The 27,718-nt window shown below is 45.7% G+C and overlaps 1 protein-coding gene across 4 annotated transcripts in view; it reads left to right on the top strand.

Moving 5' to 3' along the window:
- INSC (inscuteable homolog (Drosophila)) overlaps window positions 1-27,718 on the top strand; it is a 119,171-nt gene that overhangs the window by 15,483 nt on the left and 75,970 nt on the right. For all 4 annotated transcript variants that reach the window (XM_012725593.1, XM_004683017.2, XM_012725594.1 and 1 more), the window contains exon 2: window positions 16,688-16,788. In XM_012725593.1, coding sequence (XP_012581047.1) covers window positions 16,733-16,788 — 56 coding nt within the window. In that variant the 5' untranslated portion in view covers window positions 16,688-16,732. The remainder of the gene's footprint in view (window positions 1-16,687; window positions 16,789-27,718) is intronic.

The raw sequence follows: 27,718 nt of genomic DNA, 5'->3' as shown, positions 1-27,718 counted from the left end.
GCTTTAGTCTTGTGGCAGCTTTCAGGCCTTGCTTTGGGCCAATCCCTTTGGGGTGGACTTTTGCCCACGAGGGGATGGGTAACTTCAGGTGTTTGATTTAGAAGTTATATTCTTTTTGTGTTCTGTATTGTATTTGCATTAAAGTTTTATATGTTTTGTCTTGACGCGGCAGATGGCAGAACCCTCTTAGAGTATTAGGGTCCGAGAACTCGATTACCGCGAAAGACAGAGCGTCACGCAAGAATGCAGTTCGCAAAGTAGAGTTTATTGGGCTGGCTAGCCAGGGTCAAGCCGTTCCCTGCTGGACACGCAGGATTCAGGCAAGACCCCGACCAAAGGGAAGTCAGGGAATATATTGGCCTTGTTGGATGTTACATACGTCAGAGCCCGCACAGATTCAATTTAGCAAATGGATTCAAAGATTATACAGACGTCACAGTCTGGGTCACAGTTCAGCCACCCAATACAGGTTTCCAGGAATAGATGTCTCATTTCCTGGTGCCTCAGATCCAATCAGCCTGGGCCACACCATTCCCATTATCCAATCAATTTTAAATGTACATTGTCTCTCTTCAACCTATCCTGCATTCTGGAGGGTGGGTGCTTGCCTGGGCTAGTCTAGTTTTGCTCAGGCCTGCGTTACTGCCTCCATTCCTTCAAGAGCAGGCAGGTTTTGGGGCTTCAGGGGTGCCCCTCTCCCACTGTCCTGTAACAACACCATTGCTGAGTGTGACAAGCTTGGGAGGCCTTCAGTAGTCAGCAGTGATGTGGAAGGAGATGGGAGACCTTGCAAAGGGGCACCCATGGGAGTCTGGCCTTGCTCACTGCTTTGCAATTTAAAAAAATTTTTAAAATTTATGTGTACAGGAACTGGGGTCCAGGCCAGAGGTGCTGGGGTGGAGTGAGAGGATTTATAAGACACAGAGCGGGGAGCAGTACAAGCAGATATAATGAAATAAACTGCTGAAGGGAGCAGCAGGCAAGACAGGAGAGGTGTGCTGTGCCATGTGGGTCACCTCCCTGGCCTGGGCTCGAACTTGTGCTGTAGTGGCTGGGATAACTTGATAATGCTGAGACTTAAACCCCTGAGCCACCAGTGAGGCCCACACTGTTTCGAGATTTTTATCATGAGTTACTGAGCATCATGGAGGTATCTAAAACAGGGGAGGATACAGGCTTGTTCAGGCTTGTTCACTCGTACTCAGCAAACATATTTCACGTCACTTTTAATTTTGATGTAGCAAATGAATGAAAACTGGCAAGGCAGCAATCTTTGTCCATAGCTCTTCATTATTTATAGGAACCTCCATTTATTTCTTCTTGTTCTTCCCCCTCCCAAATTATGTTCTTTTTACTATTTGTATATAATTTTAAGTGTAGCTAAGGTTTTATTGTTCATTCACTATGATATTTATTGTTTTATTATATATATACATCCACATAAAATATTCGTGTTTCTGATGAACTCAAGAGTTAATTGGAGACATGGTACCTCTTTACCCTTAAATGTGTATTTCCTTGGGTCCTTCCTGGTGGCACAGCAGGTTAAAGTGCAGCACTGCAAGCTGGCTGCAGCCGTTTCAGTTCCAGTCCGATCCCCCACCCCAGAGGTGACCCACATGGTGCAGCAGACATTCCCTGACCTGCTTGCTGGTCTCCTCAGCAGTGTACTTTGTTGATCTGCCTGTTCTGCTTCCTGTTCTGTCTCTGGTGAATCATCTTACCACCCCTGCCCTTCTGGCCTGTACCCCAGTTCTGTATGCATAAGTAAATACATCTTTTGAAAAATGTATATTTCCTTGAAAAAGGATTTTCCCTTGCCATGGTACAGTGCTGTCTCGATGTGTCTTCATCGCTCTCCTGTCACCTTCATGCTGCCAGGACCCAGTCCCACATTTTCTGTGTGTCCTTCAGTTTCCTTTTAATCTGGAGCAATCTTTGTGTTTTATCTTTCTATGTTTCCAAATAGTTGTTGTTATGTTGACTGTCCCTTGATTTGGCATCATCTGAGGGTTCTGTATGATGACGTTCAGGCTGTGCATTTGGGGTAGGAGGATCCTGGAAGAGAAGTTAGCAGGTCAGCAGCCCCGGCTGCACAGATCATCCCCATTCTGTGAGGGAAACCTTCATCGCTTGCTATAGGGAATGTTCTAGAAGTAATTTGTGATGGCCATGCTGTGCCTGGTTTAGAACTTAGTGTGCCACTAACACATGACACAACTATTTGTTGGATGAATGAATGAATGAGTGAAGTTTTATCAGCTGAGAAACCAGGTAGATGGTGGTGCCAGGTGGAGAAATGTTTCAGGCAGGACGATATCATTTGTTTTTGGCCTTATTGCATTTAAAGTGTCTGTAGCACATGTCTGCAAGGTGTGGAGAAGAGAATGCTTTTGTTTTCTTCTTCATTTTCTACCAGAATTGCCCTTTCAACCTTGTGGAATTTATAGAGAGCTGGAGGGAGGATAGGAAAGTAGGATTTTAAAACTAGGGATTTAAGAAGTACATAGTAGCTTCATCCAGGCCTTATCCCGCCAGACACAACTTTTTCAGTTCTCTGCTGTCACGAAGATCCCCTGAAGATGTGCTGTCTGCTGTGACATAGGACAGGGGTGGGACTGAGAAGACATAGGACAGGGGCAGCCACATCAGAGAACACTTGGAAAAATACCTAAAGGTGCCAGGAATTCAAGTTATAGAACCATCCACTCATTCCCTCTCACTTGTTTTTGTTTAAAGATTTATTTATTTCTTCATATAGAGCTGGGGTACAGGCCAGAGGTGCAGGGGAGGTGAGAGGATTCACCAGAGACAGTGGGGAGCAGAACAGGCAGACTGACCAAGTACACTGCTGAAGAGAACAGTGGGCGGGTTAGCAGGGGTCTGCAGTGCCATGTGGGTCACCGGAGGTGGGTCACCTCCGGGGTGGGGATCGAACTCATGCGGAAGTGGCTTTAGCTTCTCAGTGCTGTGCTTTAACCCGCTGCGCCACCAGGGAGGGCCCCTCTCTTACTTGTTCATTCAACACATAGAGCCTATGATGTGCCATGGATTGTTCTAGGTACTGGAGACAGAGAAGTAAGTTAAACACTTGTCCCTGTAGAATTTGCTCTCTGTTGTGGGAAAGTAGAGGGAAAACAGGTGGATACAGTATGCAGAACAGTTCTGGCTGAACTGTTTCTTGCAGAAATCTCACAAATGGTAAGGGGGACCACAGGTGGAAGAAATGCTCACACATTCACCCAGGGGCAGGAGGATCTCTCGGATTCACAGATGTCTCAGCAGAGATCAGGAGCAAATGCAAGGGCAAGCTGTGGAATGTTTTGGGGGGACAGCAACCTAATGCACAACAAAGGAGAGAGTCTTGAGGTTTGCTTAAGGAAGGCCATGAGCCGAGTGAAAGGAGAGACCGGGAACATAGCCCCATACGACGAGGGGGACCTTCTGTGAAGGTGCCTGCGGGTCATCTGGAGAACTTTGGTTTTTACTCTGAGTGTGTGGGTGGATACAGGGACATAAGTACTTCCAAGTTCAGCATTCCTCAGCAAGTGTCAAGGGGAGGCAGTGGTGGTTTTTTCAAGTGTGGGGTCATTGTGCTGTCCAAGGTAGCAACACATACCAGGGAAGCAGAACCCAAGAGAGCAGAGAGAAAGAACTTTGTTTCTGGTCTAGGTTCAGCTAAGAACTTATTCTGTGACTTGGGAAAAACATCTATGCACTACAGTTCTTGTTTCCATTTTGCATAAACTATAGGAAAGGACAAGACAATTCCTGACAACCTGCCCTCTTACAGTATTCCAGAGTGATAAAAGCTCAATTGCCAACTCTATGCCTAGCATTTTCCTTAAGGAATGATTTTAAATTATTGATTAATTTATTTGGTGGTTATAGGTCATTTTATTCTTGAGACAGATTTTGTAAGTTGTACTTTTCTAGCTTATTTGTGATTCAATGATATACCGTAATACCTCTGTTACTGTAATCCATAATATTTTATCTCTGTTTCATGTAATAAACTCTTTGTTGCCAGTATTGATTATATTTATTCTTTTTCTTTTTCCTTCTCTTAGCCCAAGTTTTTCTATTTGTGCTTTCAAATCTACTTTATTGATTATCTCATTTTTGTTAACATTTTGCTTTGTGTTGTGTTATGCTTGTTCTTATCATAACTATTTTTCTACTGCTATTTTCTTTGGAATTATTTCCTCCTTTAAAAAATTCCTATGTTGTTAGCAAAATCCTGTGATTTTGATATTTTCTAAGTGAAAGTGGCAATTTTTGTTCTTGATTCTACTTATCTATATACGACATGGTTTCCATATGCATTTTTCATAATCATTCAGGTTTTTCTAATTTCTATTGAAATTTCTCCTTTGACTATAATTTGTCTGTTTAAAATCCAAAGTGATGAGTGTATTTATATTGAGGTACAAATCATAATCTGTGGAATTCCAAGCACTGGAAATTTGCTGACATTTGCTATAAGATCTAGTCATTTTCAAACAAGGGTGATTCACAAATCCTCAAAAAGGATGTGTAACCCTGAGATCTAATGAATGCAGTATTCTATTTCATAAACATTGAATCTAAGTTAATCATTTAGTTAAATTGCTTATATCTCTACTGGAAAACTTTCTGCTTGATTTATCAATTAATGACAGAATTGGAGTGATATTGGAATTTTGTTGGATTATCCACCTGTGATTCTGGAGTTGTTCATTTCTCCTTGCAATTTTATCAGTTTTTACTTTTTGTATCTGAAGACTATTTCTTATTTTTACTAGGTACACCCTCATTATTATATATTCTTGATGGAATAAACTTTGTATTTTTGTATAGTAAATTCCTTTATCTCTATATTGCTCTATACTTTTAAAGGTTGTTTTGTATTATATGAGTACACATGAGCATTAGAATTCTTTACATAAATATCTATAAGATACATCTTTCATAGCTTTTAACTTTAAGCTGCTTTGGTTCTTCTGTTTTAGGTATCTTGCTATATTTCTTGTAGCCAGTACATAAAACATTTTCTTTTTTCTCCCCAACTTCTATTGTTCTCCTACTTCCCTGTCCCTCTCCCCTTCCTCCTTCCCTGTTCTGCCTCTCTCCTTCTCTCCCTGCTGCTGTCTCTTATGTACCGATTATATTCTGCTTACAAGTAGCTGGCTTGGTTCATTCCCCCTCACGGGACTACTATCAGACAGACAATGAGACGCCCCCTCTACGCTTCTTTCTTATTTTGTTTTATGAATTTCCCCTTACACGTATCTGAAGGGCAATATTTATTTTTGTTTTTCTTATACTCCTTTAGTTGGTTGCCTAGATATTTGGCCCAAATAAGGTTAAAGTTAGTTCACATTTCTGTTTTCCTTCTCTCCTAAGAAAACCAAGAAAAAAATTTTTTTTGACTTACTTTAGTCACCTCCTGATGAATTTACATACAATATTTTACAGTTACTTTCCCCCCCTCATCCAACTACTGAAGTGTTATAATAATTGTTTCTTATACTCGAGATTTTCTTGAATTTATTCACTTAGTTACAAATAAGTGCTCATCATTCTTGTATTTCAACCTTCCATCTGGTATTACGTTCTTTTTGCCTGAAATAAATTGTTTAGAATTTCCTTTTTTGTGGGATTTTTACTTGTTCGAAATAGCTATTTTTAATTTTTAAATTTGAAATCCAGTTTCTCTGGATATAGAATTTTAGGATGATTATTTTCATTAACCAGGTCTTTCCCAGTTATCTGATGACTTTTACTATGGCTATTGTGATAACCTGTCAATTTAATTTCTCTCTTTTTCTTTGGGCTCTTTCAAAATCATCTCTGTTTGTGGTGTTCTTTATTTAGTCTTATGAGTGCTCTAGGAAATGTATAGGTTTCCTGCTTGAATTCATTGAGATTTCTGGATTTGAAAAAAAAATTTTTTTAATTGTAAGAAATTTTTCAGCCACTTTCTTTAAATAGCATTTCCTCACTCCCCTTTTCCCGCCCTTCCTTACTTCTCAAAAATATGATTAGACAACTTTACACTACTCTATTCTTTAGCTTTCAGTTCTTTATTTTCTCTCTGACTGCATTTTGGATACTTTCTTTTATCCTATCTTTTAATATAACAATCCATTCTTGAGTTGTGATTGATCTGTCCTATGAGTTTTTTCTAAACTTTCAATTATCCTATCATCATAGAAGATCTGTTTGGCTCTTTCTCAAATCTTCTTGGCTATTTTTTTTTAAATATTTTTTTAAAGATTTATTTATTTGTGCATACAGAATTGGGGTACAGGCCAGAGGCTCAGGGGCGGTGAGAGGCTTCACCAGAGACAGAGCGGGGAACAGAACAGGCAGATCGATGAAGTACACTGCTGAGGGGAGCAGCGGGCGGGCCAGGAGAGGTCTGCCGCGCCATGTGGTCACCTCCGGGGCAGGCGGGAATCGAACTCATGCAGAAGCGGCTTTAGATTCTCAGTGCTGTGCTTTAACCCGCTGCGCCACCAGGGAGGGCCTTTTTGGCTATTTTTTATAGCCTTTATTCCTTGAAAATGTTTCCAAGATTCTCTTGTACTTCTTGAAACCAAATTCTTTAATTGAGTTCCAGTCTACCCTGTGCCCCTCAGCCCCACTCAGATAATGGGAACTAAGGACACATACCTATGTAAAGGTCATATGAAATTTTCAGGAGAGATTTTACTTCCCTCTACCTAGCACCAAGGTCAGCACAGTCACCTTTTCTTGCTAACATGTTCTGTCACTGGGTTTTTGTCCTTCTGGATCCCTGTCCGTATTTTTCTCCCTTGACAAGGCCCAGCTTTGTCCTTGTCTTCCTTGGCTCAGACACATGTGGCCAGCAGGTGTCCTCAGGGCAAAGACTCCCTTCCACTCTTGCTTATTTTCCCTGATTCTGACTTTTGCTTTGCTTAAGGCATCTGCGGATTTCTTGTATTTTTTTTCCCAACTCGGTAATGCATTAAAAAAAATTTAATCTTTATTAAACCCTTAAATATTCATCTCATGATAGGTATTTTAGAATATTTGGTCTATCATGTTTTTGAAGATGAAATACTCCTGTGTGTGCTTTCTCTATTAGAAGAGGATTTAATTGTCTACTATAAAATTGTCTACTATAAATCAGGTACGACAGACCTCTCCTGACCCACCCGCTGCTCCCCTCAGCTGTGTACTTTGTCCACCTGCTTGTTCTGCTCCCCACTCTGTCTCTGGTGAAGCCTCTCACCACCCCTGTACCTCTGGCCTGTACCCCAGTTCTGTATGCATAAATAAATAAATCTTTAAGAAAAATCAGGTGCAAAAAAACCAGTGGGGCAGTACAGAGTACCTTAAGGAAAGGGTCTAGTCTTCATCCTCACTCAGCTTGCTAACTACTAGCCATGGATCTGAAAAAATTATTGAATCTCTCTGGACCTTCACTTCCATGACTTTGAAAAGAGGGATTGAGATTATTTTGTTTTTTTTTTTTTTTCAGTGGACTTAATGGATTTGTTTATTGGAAGCACTATGGAGTTCTTGGTCCATAGTGAAGCATCCAACACCATAATCAATTGCCTTTTAAATACTATAGATTATAAAATTTCCTATTAATTCATAAAAAAGAAAATATAATTCTGGTTAAGCTAAGACACAATGCAAAGGTGCAATTACAGAAGCATAAACCCCAATGGCAAGTGTTAAAATAGGAAAAAAATGCATTTTAGAAGCACTTGACTTCAGCAAATGTTAGCTGTTACCACAGTGGGTACATATGAAAAGAGAAGGCAGTGACTGAGAAAGGTATCTTGGTCACAGAATTGATACTGAGCTCAGATTAAAATTGGCTTAAAAATACTTTTTTAAAAATTTCTGCATATAGAACTGGGGTACAAGCCAGAGGTGCAAGGGCCGTGAGAGGCTTCACCAGTGACAGTAGGGAGCAGAACAGGCAGATCCACGAAGTACACTGCTGAGGGGAGCAGCAGGCTGGCCAGGAGAGGTCTGCTGCGCCATGTGGATCATCTCCTTGTGGGGATCAAACTGGCACTGAAATAGCTTAGGCGAGCTGGCAGTGCTGTACTTTAACCCATCATGCCACCAGGAAGGGCCAAAATCGACATTTTAATGTTTATGGGGATTTCTTCCCTCTTACCACCCTCACCTCATCAATTTCTGGACCATGATTGTATTTGTGCATGGACAAGAGTCAGTGGCAGATTGATAACAGACAAACAAAATACTCCATCATTTCCTGCAAGACTGAGAAAGAAGGGAAATGGCATGTAATTTATTGAGAGATTTCTGGGACTAGTACGCTTTTGGATGCCTTCAAAATCACATTTATTTTAAATATCTCAATGAGTTAAGTTACTCAGTATTAGCTGCTGTAACAAACGACCCTGAAGGCTTCGTGGCTTAACACTTTATGTTTTTTCTCACTTCCGTCATAGACTGGTGTGTCTTGGGAGGCTCTCCTACAAAGGGAGCTTGAAGGCTGGTCTTTAGCGTGGTTACATGGGGGCATTTCAGATGCTCTGAAATCACTCAGTAGGCAGAACGAAGAGAGAGGACACATGGAGAGAACATACTTTCTATTATAATTTGAGTTTGTTCAAGGCCTCACAGTTTCTGTTTCTAGGTAAGTTTTTAGAGGGAAAAATGACTATATGCTAGTATGGTAGAAGGCCTCCCAGGTGCAGTAGGATTAGAGGTCAAGATTTCCATGGCCTTATCCTACTACTTTCCAAATGTTGCACGAACTCTAGTTTGGAGGGTTTGGGGAGGAGATAAAATCAGAAATGGAGGTCGTATTATTATGTAGCACTATCATTTGCTCATGACTTAGGAGTAAGAGGACATCATACTTGTGAAATTACAGCAGGTTGTATAATTCCCTTGCCATAGTCCCCTTCCCAAGGGCATTTAGACCTCCCTCATCTTCTGCCCTCATCATGACTCAGAGAGAGAAATAATCTGCTAGGTGTGACCTCTGAGCATGATTTATGAAACAGGATGTATCCAAATTTTCACCATATTGGAGCTGTTCAATTTTCTCTAATGGCCTTTATCTGAGAGTTATGTCTATTCATGGCAGTCACGGCCAGTAAGTCATTAGCTTAAAGTATACTGATTGCTAATTTTAGTACCTTGGGACCTGGGCCCAGCGAGAAGGCTCTGTTTTGCAAGTTGGAGGTAAGAAAACTTCAGGTATTTGGCTAACATTCCATCATCAGGAAAAGTTAGCATGTAAGAAAGGATGATTTAAAAGTTAAAGAGTAAAAAGCATATGAGCAGGTGTTCACAAGGTGGGAGAATGGCCTCTACCTGCTTCCCCTACTAGGGACTGTCCTTACCAGAAGGAGAAGAAAACCAGTGTTTCTATCAAGTCCTGCATGCCAGGTACTTCACACACCTGTGAACTCACTGGGAAGCCACCATTGTTTCATTTGATCCTTACTCCACTTTACAGACAAGGAAACCTAGTGACTGACATCAGCAAATAGCTAATGGAACTTAGATTTGAAGCCAGGCAGCTGACAGCTGACAGTCATTTATGGGAACAAGGAAAGTTGGGTGTAAATCCCAGCGGATTGCTGTGTGACCTCCCATGAAACTCTTCATATTTCTGAATGTAATTCATCTGTCCAGGGTTCACTGCACTATGCTTCAGTTTCTGTGCCTGAGAAATGGAGTTAACATGAGTAATCTACCTCTCATTTTGAGAATTTAGTATAAAGCATTTAAAACAGTGCTTTTTTCTATAATTAGCACCCAGTAAATGTTTCTCTTTATTATTGTTGTTGTTACTACTAAGGGTAATATCTAACCCCCCAACAATGCTGATACTCTATTATCAGTACGCTATTCATATAAATTATGATGTGGATTACCCCAAGAAGGCTGCCTAAATTTTGGCTGGGAGTAGAGACTTCCTCCTGTCAAGTTCACAGTGTCAGCCGGATATGTGTTATCTTCTAGGGATGGTCTAGAATGTACATAGATCCAGTTAATCAGATATACTTTGCTGAGACTATTCTGACTCCGAAATGGAGGAGCAGGGTTAAGTTCTGGCTGGGCTGCTCTATCAGCCCACTTTCTGGGCTATTCATTCAGTAGTTTTAGGGCCTGTGGGGTTGAGGCCCAGCTCTGCTGGCCCTCAGGTCTGTTAGCCTGTCTCCAGGCTCTGTCACCGGGCTCTGTTGCCTGACAGCTGTGAGGGGCTCTGGGGCTTCCTCTGGGGAACCGGGCTCTCTATAATTCATGAGTGGGTCCATTCACCAGGGCCGGGTGGCAGCTTGCTTGGTTTCTTAGGCCTCCCCTGGGAATGAGGGTTCCTAAAGTGTCTGATTGCCGTATGAAGCCGGCCTCTTCAGCTGGCTATTTAGAAACATCTCCAATAACCTCTTCACAGGTCAGTCAGAGACCCCGGGTGGGAGACTCATTGTCCATACTTTCCAAAGCTCACTGAAGTCTTCCATTCCCCCCCCCCCAGACACCCACCCCTGCACCTTCAGTTCAGGACTCTTGCAGTCCTCCTGGGAACTTGCACCTGCTTCTTAAATGAACCTCTGCACTTGGTTTTACCCCCTGGACCCACCCACTCCCCTGGTGTCCATCACTCTTCATGCAAGCTGAAATCCCACTCTGATCATTTCACTCCTCTGCTCAGACATCTCCAAGGCTCCCTACCACTCACAGCTTCCTTTTATCCTTGGCTCCTTGCAGCATCCACCCTCTGGCCCCCTGGAGAGATTTGGGCCCCCAAACACGTATTTTCTGGTGTCCTTGCCTTGACTCACACTGTTCTCTTGGCTCTAAGTATCCCATCCTGGTTTTAAGGTCTGGATGTCACCTCCTTAAAAAGTCTGCTCTGCTGAAGGTGACCACATCCCCAGGCTACTGGATAGTTCTTCTAAACTTCACCCTCAGCCCAGAGTCCTCCAGACTCTGAAAACCAGTCTTACCTGTGTGTCCTTTTCTCTGCTTGCACACTCTCTCAGGCTCAGGCTCTTCTTCCTCTGTCCTCTCCACATGCTTCTTTCCGGCATCATCTCTGGGATCCTGCTCGGAGAAACTTTCCCTGAGCCTTCTCCCCATCTCCCACTCAGACTCAGTAGTACTGCTAATGGGGACCTCCTCAGCACCCCATTTTTTAAAAAGATTTATTTATTTATTCATACAGAACTGGGGTACAGGCCAGAGATGCGGAGGGTGAGAGGATTCACCAGGAACAGAGTGGGGAGCAGAACGGGCAGATGGACGAAGTACACCGCTGAGGGGAGCAGCGGGCCGGTCAGGAGAGGTCTGCCGCGCCATGTGGGTCTCCTCTGGGGCAAGCGGGGATCGAACTCATACGGAATTGGCTTAAGCTTCTTAGTGCAGTGCTTTAACCTGCTGCGCCACCAGGGAGGGCCCAGCAGCACCCCATTTTTAACCTGTTCTTGCAGTTGTCATGCAGCATTGTGACTGCTTTTTCACTTTTCTATCTATCTGTGTGGAAGAACTTGGTGAGCACAGAGCCAGAGGTATGGACAGAGGCTGTGGCCCTGGGTGAGCCCAGATGGTGAGGAACACAAGAACCCAGGAGGGGACAGGTGGTTTTTGTCTCAAAGCGTATTAGAATGCAAAGCCCCTTCTGTGCTCTGTGTCGGGTTGCAAGAAGTCTTTCCACAAGCATTTCAAGGGCATTATAAAAATGTGGTAAAATAGGTATTCTGGTCTTCTGTTTGCCAGTGAGAAAGCTGAGGTTCTTCAAGAAGGACCCATCATTCAGTGGGCTCTTGATGGCTGAGCCCCAGGTCCTGTGTCAGGCAGGGGACTAGCTCCAGGCAGGAGCAGGACAGACCTCTAAGTCCGGCTCTGGCATTGGAAAAAGATGTTATGCTACTGGTCTCATCACAGTTAATTGTTTAATTGCAATTGTGGTAGCTTCTACAGAGGAGAAAGATTAGTGTGACTAATAACAGAAATAGTAATAGTGGAGTTCCATACAACAAGGGGCTTGTCTGGACCCCAGGGTCCCAGTCCTCTTCTGCTCTGCTGTTGCTTTCTCTGTGCACCTGTTTCTGCATCTGGAGCTTAACTTTGCACAGTATTTACTGACCAGTCCCTGTTCACAGCCCTAATAGGTTCTGCAGATTAAATAACCCCACGCCTTGAGCTGTATGTACATGGATTGGCCCATTAGGTGGTGACGAAAGCCGCCCTTGCTCCTGGTTCTAATGGAATAATTACTGTAAATAACCTGCATTTCCTCCTGAGTCTAGACTGACTTGCTAGTCAAATGGAGGTGAGAGCAGGTCTTCCTCTCATGGAAAGCTGCAGTAGAAACAGACTGCCCAGGTGGGTGATTGTCTCAGCAGGCGCTGAATTAAATGGGAGACACTTGTAAACTAGCCACATTGGTGGGAGAGGCACAGCTGAGAACTCCGAAGAAACAAGTCTGCAGGTGCCGATGAATTAGGACTGGGGGAATTTCCTTTCCCTACGCACTCTCTGTCATGGGTAAAATAGCGTTGCTACTCCGTTACACAATTCTCACCTCCTTCCAAGAGGAAGTACACCTTCTCTTTTAGGCTGCCATGTATCAAGCACATGATATCATTATATTGTACTAACTATTGGATCTTTTGCTCTTGGGAAGCCAGGTGTAATAGAGTAAACCACAATCACGAAGGTTGATGATTTTCCCAAGGTCATGTACTAGTGAGGTGTAGTCAGGATTTGAATCCAGACCTATCAGACTGCAAAATTCGAGGTTGTTTTGTGGGTTTTTGTTTGTTTGTTTTTGCATCATCATTGAGGACACATGGCATAGGGCAAAGGAGTTGCTTTGACTCCACTCTTGACTTGCTTTGTAGCTTTGGAGTCTCTGAGTTAGAGGTTTTGTTCTGCGTCTGCTCATGAAGATGAGTCAAGCTTAGGGCAGTGGGTGGGATGGCTGCCTTGTTGAACTTCCCTGAGGTCAACGCACTTGCATCAGGGCTCTCTGTATTGCTAGTGACACTCAAGGCTGTACCTGGGACTGCACTGTCTCTCCCCAACCCCTTTGGCACTCACCACTCTGGGTTTGACTCTCAAGAAAGGAACCAACATTGAGGTCCGCTGTCCACAGTCTCTTCCTCCTGCCAGCCAAGTGTAGGATTTGCTCTTTGTCTCCTACCTCTGAGCACTGTTCTTCTGTCTGCTGGCTGTGTCGCTGATGGCATTAGGTGAAGCTGGGAGGTGGGAGCCAGGGTGGGGGTTGACTGCTGCTGTTGCGGAGTGGACTCAGACTCAGCTGCCTGTTAGCAAGTGCTGGACATGCAGCCTTACTTGTGTGAGGCTCTCATTATCCCCACTTGTAACAACTCCACTCTGATCATAAGTCTACTCTGATCATAAATACTAGGTCTACTTAGCCGCTGTGTGTCTTTGGCCATGCACTCGCTTGTATTGCATTTCTGGGGTCTCATCCTTCACCAGCTGATGCTGCTGCTGTTGAATCAGTTAATATTATAAGAAGCATTTAGAACAATGTTTGGCACCAACTGCCCACTCCAGTAATGTTAGCTGTGCTTGTTGTTGTTAGCGGCACTTTCTAAACCTTAGCTGGATGAAATTCTTGATTGTTCTTATCTTGGCATCCAAATATGCTCCTCTACTGCTCTTCTCTTGTGAGTAGCTGTGGCTCCTCTAAGAGCTAATCTGATTTTCAGTCCCATCTTTTCACCTTGCAGGTCATTGATAGGTGTCCTGTGCTCAGCAAGATGTATTTTTGGACATCAAAGAGTCTTGTCCTGTTGGGGGGAAGTAACAGGCATAACTAGTACCATATGAACAGAGAAGTGACAGTGATACATGTGTAGGCCAGATGGCCCCAAGGGATTCTCCTGTCTGGGAGCAAATATGATCACATGAACCAAAGTTTTGTTAGCTGGCAGGCTCCTAGAATAACTGCAGTAGAATAAATGAATGAAATGGATGAACAGGGCATCTCACCAGGGTGCTTTCACAGAAACCAAGGCATGCCGATTTATAGTATTCTCCTCTGCTGAGAGTTCAGGGGACCCTCGTGGAAAGAAAGTAGGTCATCTGGACAGGCCCTCTGCCTACTGTGCTGGCTTCTTGAGCTCACTGCTTCTGTTCAAAGGGTTCAGAGGTCAGTTGCCAGAAATCTGTTCTAGAATTTCATGGTCAACAAGCTGTGTTTCTAGACTCTTAGACATTCAGGAGATTTGCGTGCATCCAGGATTCTTCACATGATGGCTCTCTCTTTCTCCTTGTTCCCAGATCCAGAAGATTCTTCGATATTCTAGGGCATGCTTTTCCTCATCCTGCAAAATCCTAACTAGTTCACATGTTACACAACCCCAGAACTTTTCTGTCTCCTCTCCTGCCTTCAGCTTGAAACTCCTCTTCAACATTTCACTCTGCTCCCCTTTCTTCTCAATGATGATAGGGGAGTAAAGTAAGAGCTGTCTGCTCTCCGCTCTCTGATACATCCCAGCACTCACCCTGAGAAGTTGGTATTTTCCTTTTTGATTGTTTAGCCACACTTAGTGTTTCATTTGGTTGTTTCTAGCTTTTCTTTTATGCCATGTCTTGCAGGTGGTGACTCACTGGGCTCCAACAAAATGTACTTCTCAGTAATGACAATAATGGCCGAGATAAGTACAGTGATGCTGCCGATGATAATAACACTCGTTGAACACGACCACAGTGCTGGGTGCTTTATGAGCTGTACCCCATCTTCCACAGCTCCCTCAGGGCTGAGCACACAGCAACACAGCAGACTCTCAGGGCATAATAACAATAATAGCTACTATTTATTTGGCTCTCCTCCTGGCCCGATGATTCTTCTTCCTTTGTGTTGTATCACTGTTATAATAATGCTGTAAAATAGATATCATTCTTCTTGGTTTCAGGTGAAGAAATAGGGCGCAATATAAATATGTTAAAGATTCACCCCACTCATTCATTAAACAGACACAAAGTGTTTGCTAAGTGTCTGGCCAACTACTCAGTGCCAGGAACCTCAAAGATCTCTGCTCTCAAGGGAGTTTCAGTCCCTTTGAAGGGGTGGGGGGAGGGCAACAGACCAGTGGCAGTGAGTTTCTGGAATTATCTTATGCCCTGGTTGGTTCTGGGCTCCTGTCTTCCTTTACTTTTCAGATAGACACTTTCATTCTTTATCCCAAGCATCATAAGTACCTTTTGTGTCCAGCCACAACACTGTTAATTAAAGTCCTCAGTTCTTTTTTTTTTTTAAAGATTTATTTATTTATGCATACAGAACTGGGGTATAGGCCAGAGGTGCAGGGGCGGTGAGAAGATTCACCAGAGACAGAGTGGGGAGCAAGACAGGCAGATTGATAAGGCACTCTGCTGAGGGGAGCAGCAGGCGGGTCAGGAGAAGCCATGTGGATCACATCTGGGGCAGGCGGGGACCGAACTCATGCGGAAGTGGCTTTAGCTTCTCAGCGCTGTGCTTTAACCTGCTGCGCCACCAGGGAGGGCCCTGTTCTTTTAAGATCACTTGCAATCGTGGAGTAAGTTTAAGTTTGCTGGACTTTGCTCATCCTCCTCAGCTGTATTTCTCCACAAGTTCCTACTTATATTTTCTGTTCTAGAATGCTCAGGGTATTCTAGCTGAGGGTCAGCTCTCTATCCTGTTGAGTTGTCCAGACAAAAATAAAAGAATCTCCATTTTCCTTTAAAGTCTTCCCCACTGGGTTGGAGAAGGAGCTGGCAGAGAAGAGGAAGGGGGAAAGCTCAGCAAGGCAGAAGGAGACAAACAGGTGGGCTCTGTGGAGGAGGGACACTTTTGAGGCAAGCCAGTGGCCCTCGGTGCTGGCAATGGAGACTGCTTTTGACTTACACACCGGGACTCTCACTTAAACTGACTGAAACAATACCAGCCTTCTTCTGCTTTCCATGACCGGAAGCCTACCCTGAGCCATTTTGAGGGTTGATGTTTTTTCCTTGTATCAACTTTGTTCTCCAGCTAGTGCTATCTTGATTTTGAGATGGTCTCTTAAAGCGATGAAGTGATGGGCTTCTTTTCAGGTCCAGTCTCATCTCATGGCTCCCAGTTGAGAGAAAGAAAACTTCCTAGAAGCAATCCTGGCTTGGCTCATTGGTCAAGCTGAGTCACCTGCCTCCAGGCAGTTTGGGTGAAATTACATCTGCTGAAGGGGAATGGATTTGGGGAAGCAGCACCATGCCCATAACAGAATCACACGTCCCAGACGTAATCAAAGTGAATAAACCAGCACTGTGAGGGCGCACAGCTCGGGGTCACATGCAGAGCTGGCAGCTTTTAGCAAGTAATTGAAGATGCCCAGTTCAGTCTGCATTTCAGATAAACCACCGATAGCTTTTATGTACAAACATGTCTCCTGAAATGTTTACTTCATTTTCCTGCATTATTAAATAAATCATGCCTCATTATTTGGTACAAAATGGTGTGTTTTTTTGGCAGTGGAACATAGAAGATTGGAGGGGCTCACAGTAGGCTAAAGACTTAGACCTAAGATCAAGTCTTACTCCTGCTTTACTTGTATGAGGACAATGTGGACTGATTCAGAAGTGGAGGAGGGCTGGGGCCTCTGTGCCACACCTGCTGTGGCTCCTGGTGGCAGGATGCAGGAGAGCAGGGGTTGGCACCTCTCTCTCAGGACTTCGCAGACCCTGACCTGTCTTCTCTTTCCAGGGCCCCGACGGCTGTGGGCAGGCTCTGCTGAAGATTGGGATCAACATGATGGCCTTGCCTGGGGGTCACTCCCTGGATGTCGCCCCACTGCCTGGTCAGCCGTAAGTCTCATCTCTGGTTCTCAGGACCAGGCCTGCCCTGTCTTGACTTTTCAGAATCCTGAAGCCTCCGGTAACCCCACGTCTCCACTCACTGACTTGGAGAGGGTGCTTAGGACAATGTATTGGGGGTATCACATTCACTCAGAACACCCTGGTGAGGTGGGCTCTGGGGTGTGGAGGAGTCAGGCACATCCTGTTCCCGAAGGATCTGCGGTCCAACATCCAGGTGGACAATGAAGCAAAGTGTCAGGCTTAGTTAGGGAGCCTCCGGAGGGGCTCCACAGCCTGGACGGAGAAGCTCTGGCTACCGAGGGGCCCTGAAGGTGTTCGTGAACACCTCAGGTGCCTCCTCTTTCCTCCAGAGCAGCAGGGGGCAGTGAGCTGCCAGCTGATCCTTCAGGAGTCCTTGTCTGAGTGGACAGTGTGGGAGGGGAGGGGGAATGTGTGAGCAGAAGGAATAGTCCAGGCGAGAGGTGAGAAGGAGATTCGGGTCACTCTCTGCAAGTGACCTTACTAAGAAAATAAATCACAGACAGACTGACATTTCCAGAAGCCTAATATATTCAAAAAAAGAGGAATTGTTTTTGATGAGATGGGCTGTCCATCTTCCCTGACTCTGTCCTGCCCAGGTATTTGGTTGGGAAGTGTGTAGCCAGAGGGGCAGTGGCAGCTCTGGCAAAGGCTCTGGGACACCCCTGCAGAGTTTAGGGATGGGCACCCCAAGGCCATTGGGGGGTGGGAAGCTGTGGTCATAGAGGTGAGGAGCCCAGTCTTCCTTAACTTGATTCTTGGTTCTGATACTTATTTACTGTGTCCTGATACCTCAGTTTCTTCAACTGTGGAATGGAGACATTTGTGTTTACACCTCTGGGTAGCTCTAGGAATTTAAGAGCATGTCTGTAAAGCACCTGCCTGAACAAAAGAATAGCTCAGTTGGTGTTAAGTTCTTTAGAACTAGAATAGTTCCCTAGACTAGACAATCTAGGACCAAGCTAACCCATTCCTGGTACTCTTTTGGCCTCTGGGAAATACTGATCTCTCTTGTTCCCACTTCCAACCTCCACAGAACTTTTAAGCATAATAAAAAGATGAAATTGCATAAAAATGAGTTATAAGTCAGATAATTATTCCTTTGGAGGCAGAAGATGGTTTTTAAGTGGTCCCGTGCAGCAAGTACCTGGGGAGGAAAACCTTAGAGTAACACGGCCCTGAGAGACCTGGATGGTCATAGACACTCCACCTGAGAAAATGCTTGGAACTCCTCAGTGTTGCAATTCTGATGGGGCAGGTGGGCTGCAGAGGGAAGGCGGTATGTCCTTTACACCACCACATCTGGCATTGGCAGGCCTTCCTGGAACAGGATGGGAATATAAGTTACCAGTCTGTGAGGCATGTGTGTTCAGGGGCATGTGTGGGGGCCACCTTCACAGAGGAGGCTGGCGTGTATTTACAGGATGTCAGAGAGGTTAATTTGTCCAATCTGATATTGCATTATGGACAGACAATAGCAGTCACCTCTGCTTTCCTCTTGTTCCAAGCTGCAGAAGTGCTTCTAGAAGGGAATAACACCGTGGTTATTGTCCACAGATAAATAATTAATGCTGGATAATTGACTTCTCTCTGTTGTGTTTCACTGAAACTGAATTTCACTCTGTAGTACCATTGTTCACTTCAATGTACAAAATAAATTCTGCCCGCGTGCGTGGGATCATCCAGCACCCTTGGGTGACTCATATGGGTTAGACCCTTGTTTGAGACTCTTATGAGTGAATAGCATCAGAAGGACCTTTCTAGGTGTGGGTTTTTGAAGGAGAACAGGGCAGGGGCAGCTGTGCTGGGATCCCACGCTGAATTGATGTGGCAATAAGAGACATGAGACAGGGTTCTCGACTGTAATTGAATCTGAATCTCCTGAGAAGCTTTCGTAATTAAAAATAATCAAATAAATGAGCCCCAAACAAAATCATACTCTTGGAAACTTTAATGTGGGCATAAGTGGCTGAAAGCATATAGGTTTGCTTTGGAGTTGGGCTCAAATCCCCTCTCTGCTTTTTATTAATCATACCACTTTGGGTGCTGCTTCAACTGTATAACATCAGTTTTATCTGAGTAGCAGCAACTGCTGTTTTTAAAGGTTGTGTTTGCTCCAGGGTCCTAGAAGAAGGCCTCTCCAGGGCCTGGGACACTTCGGGGTGCACAGCCCACTTCTCACTAGGCTGTGGCAATAATGTGAACAAAACCTTCCTGCCTCCCGCATTAGTAAACACTCTCAGTTGGGCAAGTTGGGAACCAAGTACTTCCCTGGAGGTTCAAGAGCATATTGGTGGCAGAAAAGGGGGGCAGGAGATCAGCTCTCTGGAGAGCGGGAGGTCTTTATCTTCCTCTTGGTCTCTGGGCTCCCTCTTGGCACCTGGTGCTGAGCCCTCTGCTGGCTCTAGGCGTGGTGGTGCTGGGATTTAGCCATGGTCGAGGAGGTCCCCAGCTACATTCTCAGCTTGCGCCCTCCACCATCAGACTTGCCACATTTCCTACAGGGACCCTTATACGGGTCCTTTGATTGAATTGTCCCCGTGGCTAGGTTCCTGTGGGGTGAGTTAGAGGCCAGTCTGAGGGGTACACAGGGCCGTGTCCAGATGGCTCCCCACCTCCCTGCCTTCTTCCTACTATTCCTCTTACCCACTTTGACTTTTTTTTCTGAGTTCCTGCCAGGAAAGGGGGATACTGATCAATGATCTGGTTTTCCTAACTCCCAGAAAGAGTTGGTTCACTCTCATCCAGCCCTTGCTGAACTGAATGCTTCTTACATAGTAACCCAGCCTGCACAGCAGCCATCCGAATACTTAGCTCTGTTTTGCAAATGAGAGGTCACCCACAACCTTTGAGATGGAGTTTAGAGTTTGGGGTGGTTTTAGGAAGTGCTTTTGGGACAGCACCTATGGAAGGGGAGGAAGGAATCAGAGCTGGTTTTCACTGGCCACAGTGGCCGGCATCTTTATGTCCTGCCTTGTCCTACCATTGCAGCAGGAGGCACGAGGCAGGCACGGCCCCAGCTGAGAAGCCACTGAGGCGGTGTCTGGAGGGACTGATGGCTAGAGGCGGTGAGTCCTTCCTTCGGGCAAGTGTCAGTGGTGAGTCCTGACAGCAACTATGAGGGAACTGAGGTTTGAGGAGGTGGTATGACTTGCCCAAAGACAGAGCTGGTGAGGAACAGAACTTGGATACTCGTCCCCAGATGGTACTTGGAACCGAGCGCCGGCCGGTACTCTCTGCAGTCGGTCTTTCCCACCGTGCTCATGGGGCCCTCACCAACATTCCTCTACAAATACGCACTGAGTGCTGGCATGTGTCTTGTCTGGTGGATGTGAGCTTCAGGACATGCTGGTGACAGAAGCTGGCATTGTTCCTTCCCTCATGGAGTCACCATATTAGACCTGGGCTTATTGCAGGTATCCAGATTTTTCTGAGACCTGAGATCTTTCCTTGTGAGTGAAGCAATGTCCTCACTTGGTTTTTGCTCAGCTTTGGAGTCTGAAAAGAACCAGAGATGGTGGGGGTCTGACCCAGCTACCTCCTGGGTCACCCCTGGCCTGCTGGTGAGGAGCCTCCTGGTTCCCCTGACTCAAGGGGACTGTCCAAACCTGTCCAAGTAGATAATGCCTTGCGTGTGTGCATTCCTGGTCTGTGGCAGGTTTTCTGCTATTGGGCTGTTTTCCTTGCCTGCGGTGAAATGTGCAGACGTGTAATTGTCAGGGGGATAATTGGACATTTTTACTGTTGTTTTAACTGAAAGAGGTCAGTCAAAGCTAGAATCAAATTCCCTCCCTTCTCCCATGAGAAATCCCCAGAAACATAGGGCATGACCTTGTAAAGGCAGAGGGACAGTGATTCAACAATTCTTTTTCAAGAAGAGAGGTTGTGTTTAAATTCCCATACAATACCAGGACCAGGATCATAGAGGCATTGAATGCTGTTGCTGGAAATTTCCTCAGAACTCATTTATGCATTCATGAGAAGATTCCTAAGCCCTCTGGAGCAGGATGGAGCACACTAACCCTCGAGGTCCCTTCTGGAGCTGTGTGGCATCCTGCCTTTCTTGGGCTGTCTTTCTACAGCCCGTCCTCATACCCAACTTCCAATTCAATCCTAAAAAATCTGTGTCTTCGTCCCAATGGATTCTCAATTAACACTAAACTGTAATAGACATCAGAGTCATCTGTTCATTTATTCATTTGAAGGAGGTGTTCTTTAGACTAAGAACTTACTTTGGCCCAGCTCTGGCTTGGATGACAGTGATTTATATAAATGTTGTCTTTTCACAATCATAAATGGTAATCGATGAAACACATAGTGAAAGTCCTAAAAGCTGAATTCACACTGAGTCATATTTGTGCTCCTCACTATGATTAAAATGCACACAGTAGGAGCTCAGTATGTGGTTATTGAATGATAAACATTTCAGAAATACTTGCTGAATGAGTGGCAAATGGTTGAGGAGTCTCAGGTGACTGAGAAATACAGTAAATTTTGTTCTTCAAGACATTCTTCTGTCCCCAGCATGCCATTCTTATTCTTTTTAGTAGAAAACTGATGCTTGGAGGAAGAGGGTAAATTAGAGTTTCATTTTGATTAATATAAATACTCTTTTTGAGAGGAAGCCAAAGGTTTAATTGGTTGATGGAGTTAGAGAATTGGAGAGACTTTTCTTTTTCCACCTAAAGAATAGAATATCAGAAATATTTTTAGTTTTAGCTTAAAGTTCATTGGAAAAAAAAGTCTTTTCAGTTTCATCATTAAATCTCCTGCATAAGAGCACAGAGCAGTGGGAAGTATGAACTGGGAACCAGAGGCAGGTCTGCCTCCCTCCCTCTGTGATTCCTCCACCTCGCCCTTCCCCCATCCTCCTTTCCTCTCTAGCTCTGTCTCTGCACTAACCCATAGTGTGTTCTTGGACAACTCTTTTATCTCTCTGAGCTTTAGTTTCTTCATCTGATGATGAGAAGGTAGACAAAAGTTTCCCCAGGGATCCTTCCAGCTCTAATATTCTCGGAACCTATGCGTGTGTTTTGGATAATCGGTTCCCTTTTCTAGTCAAAAATACCTCACTTTAGTGCCTCAGGCCTGGGAAAGCAATGCCACTGCCCCCAAAAAAGGTCCTCTCATTCCTTCTGTGAAAAGCATAAAGAAGTTTAGTGTTCGCTTTGTAGCTGGGATGCAAAAGCAGAGGCAGGACAAGGGAGGGGGGGGAGAACCCTCTGCTGCAAGTCCTGAGGGGTCATTCCCCCCTGCACCCTGATCCTGGCTTCCTGCTCTGGCTGGGGCAATGACTGAGATCTGTCTGTAGGGAGGGGGCCTGTGTGGCTGCAGTGCTGTTCTGAATTTAAGCAACACATACCCAATCCTTCCCCAGGAAGACATGAGGCAGGGTTTGGAAAAATGACTAAACAAAACATGTCTTTAAATGATCTCAGGCTTTGAAACATATTGATATGTCACGTAAGGGCAGTTTGGCATAGCAGAAAGCCACAGCAGTAGATCTGAGGGTTTGCATAGCAGCTCAATTGCTGAAGGCCATCAAAGACCACAGCACAATAGTTAAGAGCAAGACTGGCCTCAGGTGGCCTGTAATTCCTGTTTTCATGATCCATTGTGGGAACTTGGCTGAGTTAGGTAACCCACCAGTCTCATGGATTGTTTTGAGAGTTCAGTGAGCAAGGTAGAATCAAACCCTTAGCACTGTATCAGAATATAATAAGTAATTGATATTAGTTTCTTTAAATAGTCACTAGTGATGATCTCTTAGATGAATTAAATGATGGCTCTAAGCCTCAGTTTCTTCATCTGTTAAGTGGGGATGTAGTTCCTAACCATTCAAGCGCTGTGGAGGCTGGAGGAGACAGTGCTTGGCACCCAGAGGTGCTCTATTGTTAGTGATCCTCCCTACTTAATGTTGTGTAGTACATACTCGCTGATTTTAGGTTTATTTTAGGGAGCTCATTGTTTCATACTGTGACTCCTTGGTAGGAGAATATACTATGATTCTTCTCTACTCCAACTCCACCCTGGGTAATGTTAGCCTTTAAAAAAAAAATCATCATTGGACCACTTGCTTGGTATGTAGAGATGATTGTGGTTACATCTGGCTTTGTGTTAGGAATCTGCCAGACTCCAGAAAGCCCAGATTGGGGGCCTTGGTCACCTCCTTCCAGATGTCCAGGAAAGCTGCCATCAGAGCAAAGGGGGGGGCGTCACTTGGGGAGTTGGTATGTGCTTCTCAGGGACTCTGCTGAGAGCTGGGCAGGGCTTCTGGGAACCCTCTCCACTGTCTGGGATGCACTTCTCTTTGCAGATGTGGGGTGATCTTTATAGCATCAGGCTCAGATTCCAGTTCACTGCGAGACCAAGGAAATCCAACCTGGTCCTGGCCTCTGCCTGTCTGGCTCCTTGGTCAGCAACCTTTCAGGCGCTTGTCTGTGGTGGTTTTCCACCAGGAAGGGAATGTGATTCATTGCCAGGCCATCTATTTGACCTCGATTTTCAATTCCATTCCTTTACGTGAATAATCGGATCAGTTCGTCTGTACTTGCGAAGAGAAGACTTCAGGAGACGCTGCTCGGAGTTCATGACTGAGGATGGTAGAACACTGGGAATTTCAAGGCACAGGGGCAGCCGCCATCACAGGGCCAAACCAGACTTTACATGTCGGGGTCAGCCAGCAAATCCAACAGGAGGGGTGGAGCCCAGAGAACCAGAGCTAATGACAGGGTCAGGCGAGCTCTGCAATTATGGGATGCTCAGCGCTAACACTGTCCAAACCTTAATGAGTTGCAGTTCCTGGACTCCAAAATTGAGAAGAGCAGCTCATTATGTGGCGGCACAGTGACTACGGCTGGGAGTGGACAGGCTGGTGGCGGGGCCACGCGGCATTCACGGGGCCTGGTCTCTCCTCGGCCTGGGCCTCACTCTGCTGTGGCCTGAGTACTCCACAGGTCGTAGTGCCTCACTCCGAAACCAAGCAGAATGAAAGCTAGCTCCTCCCCGAAAGGGTCTGTCATCTGAGCCAGGGCACCAGAGTCAGCCTGGCTTTCTCTTCTCCTTCACCCCCGACCTTTCACCTCCCTCTCTGGTGGCCACATCTTCCCATCCCATGCCACTGTCTCAGTCAGGCTGCTCCCAGGACTGCTCTTCCTGACAGGTCAACGTTCTGTCTAGTTATTTAACCTAGCAGTGCTTCATTTTCTACGAGCTCTGCTTAGTTCTGTCACTACTCTGCTCCAAATTGGTTTCAGTGGCTCCAGTTGGAAATTAAGTCCAGTTCCTAATTGCGGCAATCAACGTCTTTGGTCCCCATCTCTCTCCCTAACCCCCTCCCAGGTTAAGAAGGGGTCTAAGTCGAGTGAGATTTCTTTTCTGACCACTTTGATGCTTTTTCACATGTGTGTGAAGTTCTTTTTGCCCGGGCATAATCATGCCAGCCCATTCCTCTCCTCCGGGCGCTAAGGCGAATGTCATTTCCCTGGGGTCCATATTCCTGGTCAAAGTCAAGTCCTTTGCCTCCTGTGAGCCTCGCCTGTCCTGTAAGCCGCAGGGTGACAGTGAGGGTGTTGCTGATAAAAGCAGAGACTCTGGACTCTGAAGCCTGGTTTTGAGTAATGGGTAGCCCACTTACCGGTCACATAACCTCTGCTGATAGAAGTGTTCTCTTCTATTAAAGGGGGTGACAGTCTTTCTCCCAGTGGGAGGGGAGGAGTAGAGGAGATAATATTAAAAGAGGACAGACACTGCCCGTTCATTGCTGGAATGCAACACATTAACTACTGTTATAATTATTACCAAATTGGATTTGTGGCTTTTTGCCTATTCAGGGTCTGTGCATCCGAAGCTGGAATTTTCTCCTGGTTAGCTTTGCAGGTTCTAACAGGCTGGTGTGCGCAGGCACACAGAAAACACCAGGACCTCGGGGCTCTGGTCTGTTCCCAGCCCCACTGGCTGTGAGACCTAGTACCCGGGGTGGGGGGAAGATGAGCTCTTTCTCCTGGCTTTTGCATCTGGGGGCCCTTCTGGAGGGCAGCTTGGCCAGTGCAGCCCCCCAAAGTGAAGATCTCTTGCCCCTGGAGTCTGCCCACCGTTGGGGACAGAGAAGGCTTAGTCAGAGCCTGAGGCATGGGGGCAGAGGGTGTTGGTGTTGGTGGGGAGGGCTGGAGGCGGATAGAGAGTAGTCGTGACTAGTCGTGACTTTGAGTCTTCGTGACTTCGAGCCTCCGTGACTGAGTCACTCCTGTGACTCTGTAGACAGGCTCTTGCACGCCCTCTAGTGGAGACATCTGTACTCTCACCTGCATCTCACAGAGCCCTGTGTTAGTTCTGTGCATTTCCCAGACAAGTTCCACTGCTGGCAAGTGATTGTGATGTCGTTTTTCTTTTGGAGTTAGTGGATTCGGAGTGTGAGGTCCTTGGGTTCACTCTGGGAGAGGTTTCACCCTTTCAGTGGCACATGGCAAGTTTCCCGGGCTAGTTCCTCCAAGGCACAGAGACATTAGTCACACTGACAGAGCAGGTTTATTAGAAAAGGGACAGAAAAGTAAAAGACACTTCATAGACACAAGCCGACAGGAACAGCTGCCCCTTTGCGGGGGTAACATTAAGTTTTATCATTTTCTTTTGGTAGGGAGGGGCTCATCTCGGTGAGCTGTCAGTGAGTTGCTGGTTTTGTATAGCTATGTAGAACTGGAAAGGGACCAGAGGTTCTCCAGTGGGCTCCATTTCCATGCCTTTACCTTTGGGTCTGCACTCTCGACCAACCTTGCAGCAGTCTGATGCCTGCTTGGGTCTTATGCTTTGTAATTTGAACATTGGTGCCTAAGGCTCTTGCTTTCTATAGTTGGATCAAAAGCTATGCTACTCCCTTCTACCCCCAGCTCCTGTGTGAGTCAGTCTTGTCAAGCCTCCTTTGCATTTTCTAGTCTTTCCTCCATCATTAGCACTTCCCTTAAAGTGAGGAGGAGAGTGGAATGGGAAAGACCAATCTTACCTCTTTTAAGTCTATACATTGGCTCCCGTATTGTGGCTGTGATGCTCGAGGAAATGCTGAAGCTGAGTGTATGTGAACATGCTTCTATCAACTTTACCTGACAAGCTCAACATACTCTCTGAGCAGAACGTAGCCTAATATTAAGCAGCTTAGAGTAGCATTTAAGAACATGGTGTCTTGAGTTCTGTGGGCCGAGTTCAGAGCCATGCTTTGCCACTTAAAAGTTGGATAACCTCAGAGAGTTTACTTAATCTCTCCAAGTTTCAACTTCCTTACTGTAAAAATAAGACTGGCCCCCTTCTCACAGAGTCACAGGAGAACTACAGGAGGTGATACGTGTGAGGCCGTCTACACGGCTGTGGGCAGGACCAGCCTGAATAGATGGCAGCAATGTCGCCGGTGGATTTCAGCTACCCTGAGCCTCACCACGGGAGAGAGAGCTGCCTGGGGGCTGGCTCTTTCCATGTAGTACATCTTCACACTGCACTCAGTTCTGTAGATAGCCACTGAGCCCCTTCAGGGCTAAAGGTGGGGTGGAGGGGGGCCAGGACAGACACCAGCTCTGCCCTGCTCACAGTCTAGTGAACAAAGCAGACTCAAGCCAAAGAGGTAGCAGTGGGGAGTCGTCGTGATGGGGAAAAGACAAAGCACAGGGACACTTGGGACATAGGCTCATCTAGGAGTTAGAGAAAGACCTGCAGTAGAGACATCTGGGGTGAGATTTCAAGGACATGTAGGTATCAGCAGGGGGAGAAAAGATGGGGGTTCACTCGCTCAAGACTGGGAAGCTGGAAACAGCAGAAGGACATGAAGAGCTCGGTATGGGTGAAACAACGGCTGGAAACAAGGGGGGTGGGCAAGTCGGGGACTGAGGCTCCGAGAGGGTAAGTGTTTAAGTGACAAGCTGCTACTAAAAGGTAGAAGTGGGACGAGGGCAGGTAAGGGTTTCCCGACAGGTGGCCTGGCTGTCGCTGTCCTCTTATATGCCATGAGAATACATGTGCACACTGCCTGCTTTTCAGAGGTTAGAAAATGAGTCACTCACGAGTTAATGAAAGGCCAAGGAGTATTAATCGTGTCCTCTCTCTCTCTCTGAGGGCATCTGAAATGCCAGAGCTAATAAGACAGGCTCTGAGTCATCAGAGAAGAGGCAGCTGTCAAATGTACACATTGGCTCATTGCACTGGAAATAGTTACCTGGAGCCAAATTCGTGTTCCTTGGTTTTCTGAAACAGAAGCAGCAGCATAGTCCATGAGGCTGGATGGACGAGGAGGGGATGAGACACAGGCTTTGAATCCGGCAGACTTGGATTGAGAGCTTGGCTCCACCATTGATATGCTATCAGAACTCCCATGTGTTCTCCTCTGTAAAAACGTGGGCAATATTTTTTTGTGAGTGGAGGTTGGGTGTTGTGTGTGTGAGAACTTGACATGTGCCTGGCGTGCCAAGGTACCTCCGTAAGTAGTTTCCTTTAGAGTGTGTTTTGAACTATGCTAGCTTTGAAAAATCAAATGAACACATTAGACTGGTGAAACTTCTTCCCTCATGTCTCCCAGTGGACTGCTGGGAAGCCGTAACCTAGAGAGCTGGATGGGACAGAGTGACTGGAGGGCTGTCATTCCCACTCCCTTCAAAACAACTCATAGTTCTTAGCTTTGAGGCGAATCTGTGAGTCAACTCTCCCATCAGCTCTCTTACCAAGTTACTCTGGACAGTCTAGTGAGCAGAGCATGTTATGGAACACACATATCAAAAGGTTGGATGAATAATGAAAATGGGCATTTTTGGAGAGTCACCTGAAAATAGCAGTGCCGAAGCTTGGAGCAGAGGACGGTGAAGGGGACGGCAGGGAACACAGAGGGAATTTGTGCTGGTGTGGACATGGAGTCCATAGAGAGAGC

This window comes from Condylura cristata, unplaced genomic scaffold (assembly GCF_000260355.1).
Source record: "Condylura cristata isolate star-nosed mole 26May11 unplaced genomic scaffold, ConCri1.0 scaffold00015, whole genome shotgun sequence".
Taxonomy (NCBI): Eukaryota; Metazoa; Chordata; class Mammalia; order Eulipotyphla; family Talpidae; genus Condylura; species Condylura cristata.
Note: the sequence above shows the minus strand (reverse complement) of the source record. Positions and strands in the feature narration are given on the sequence as shown.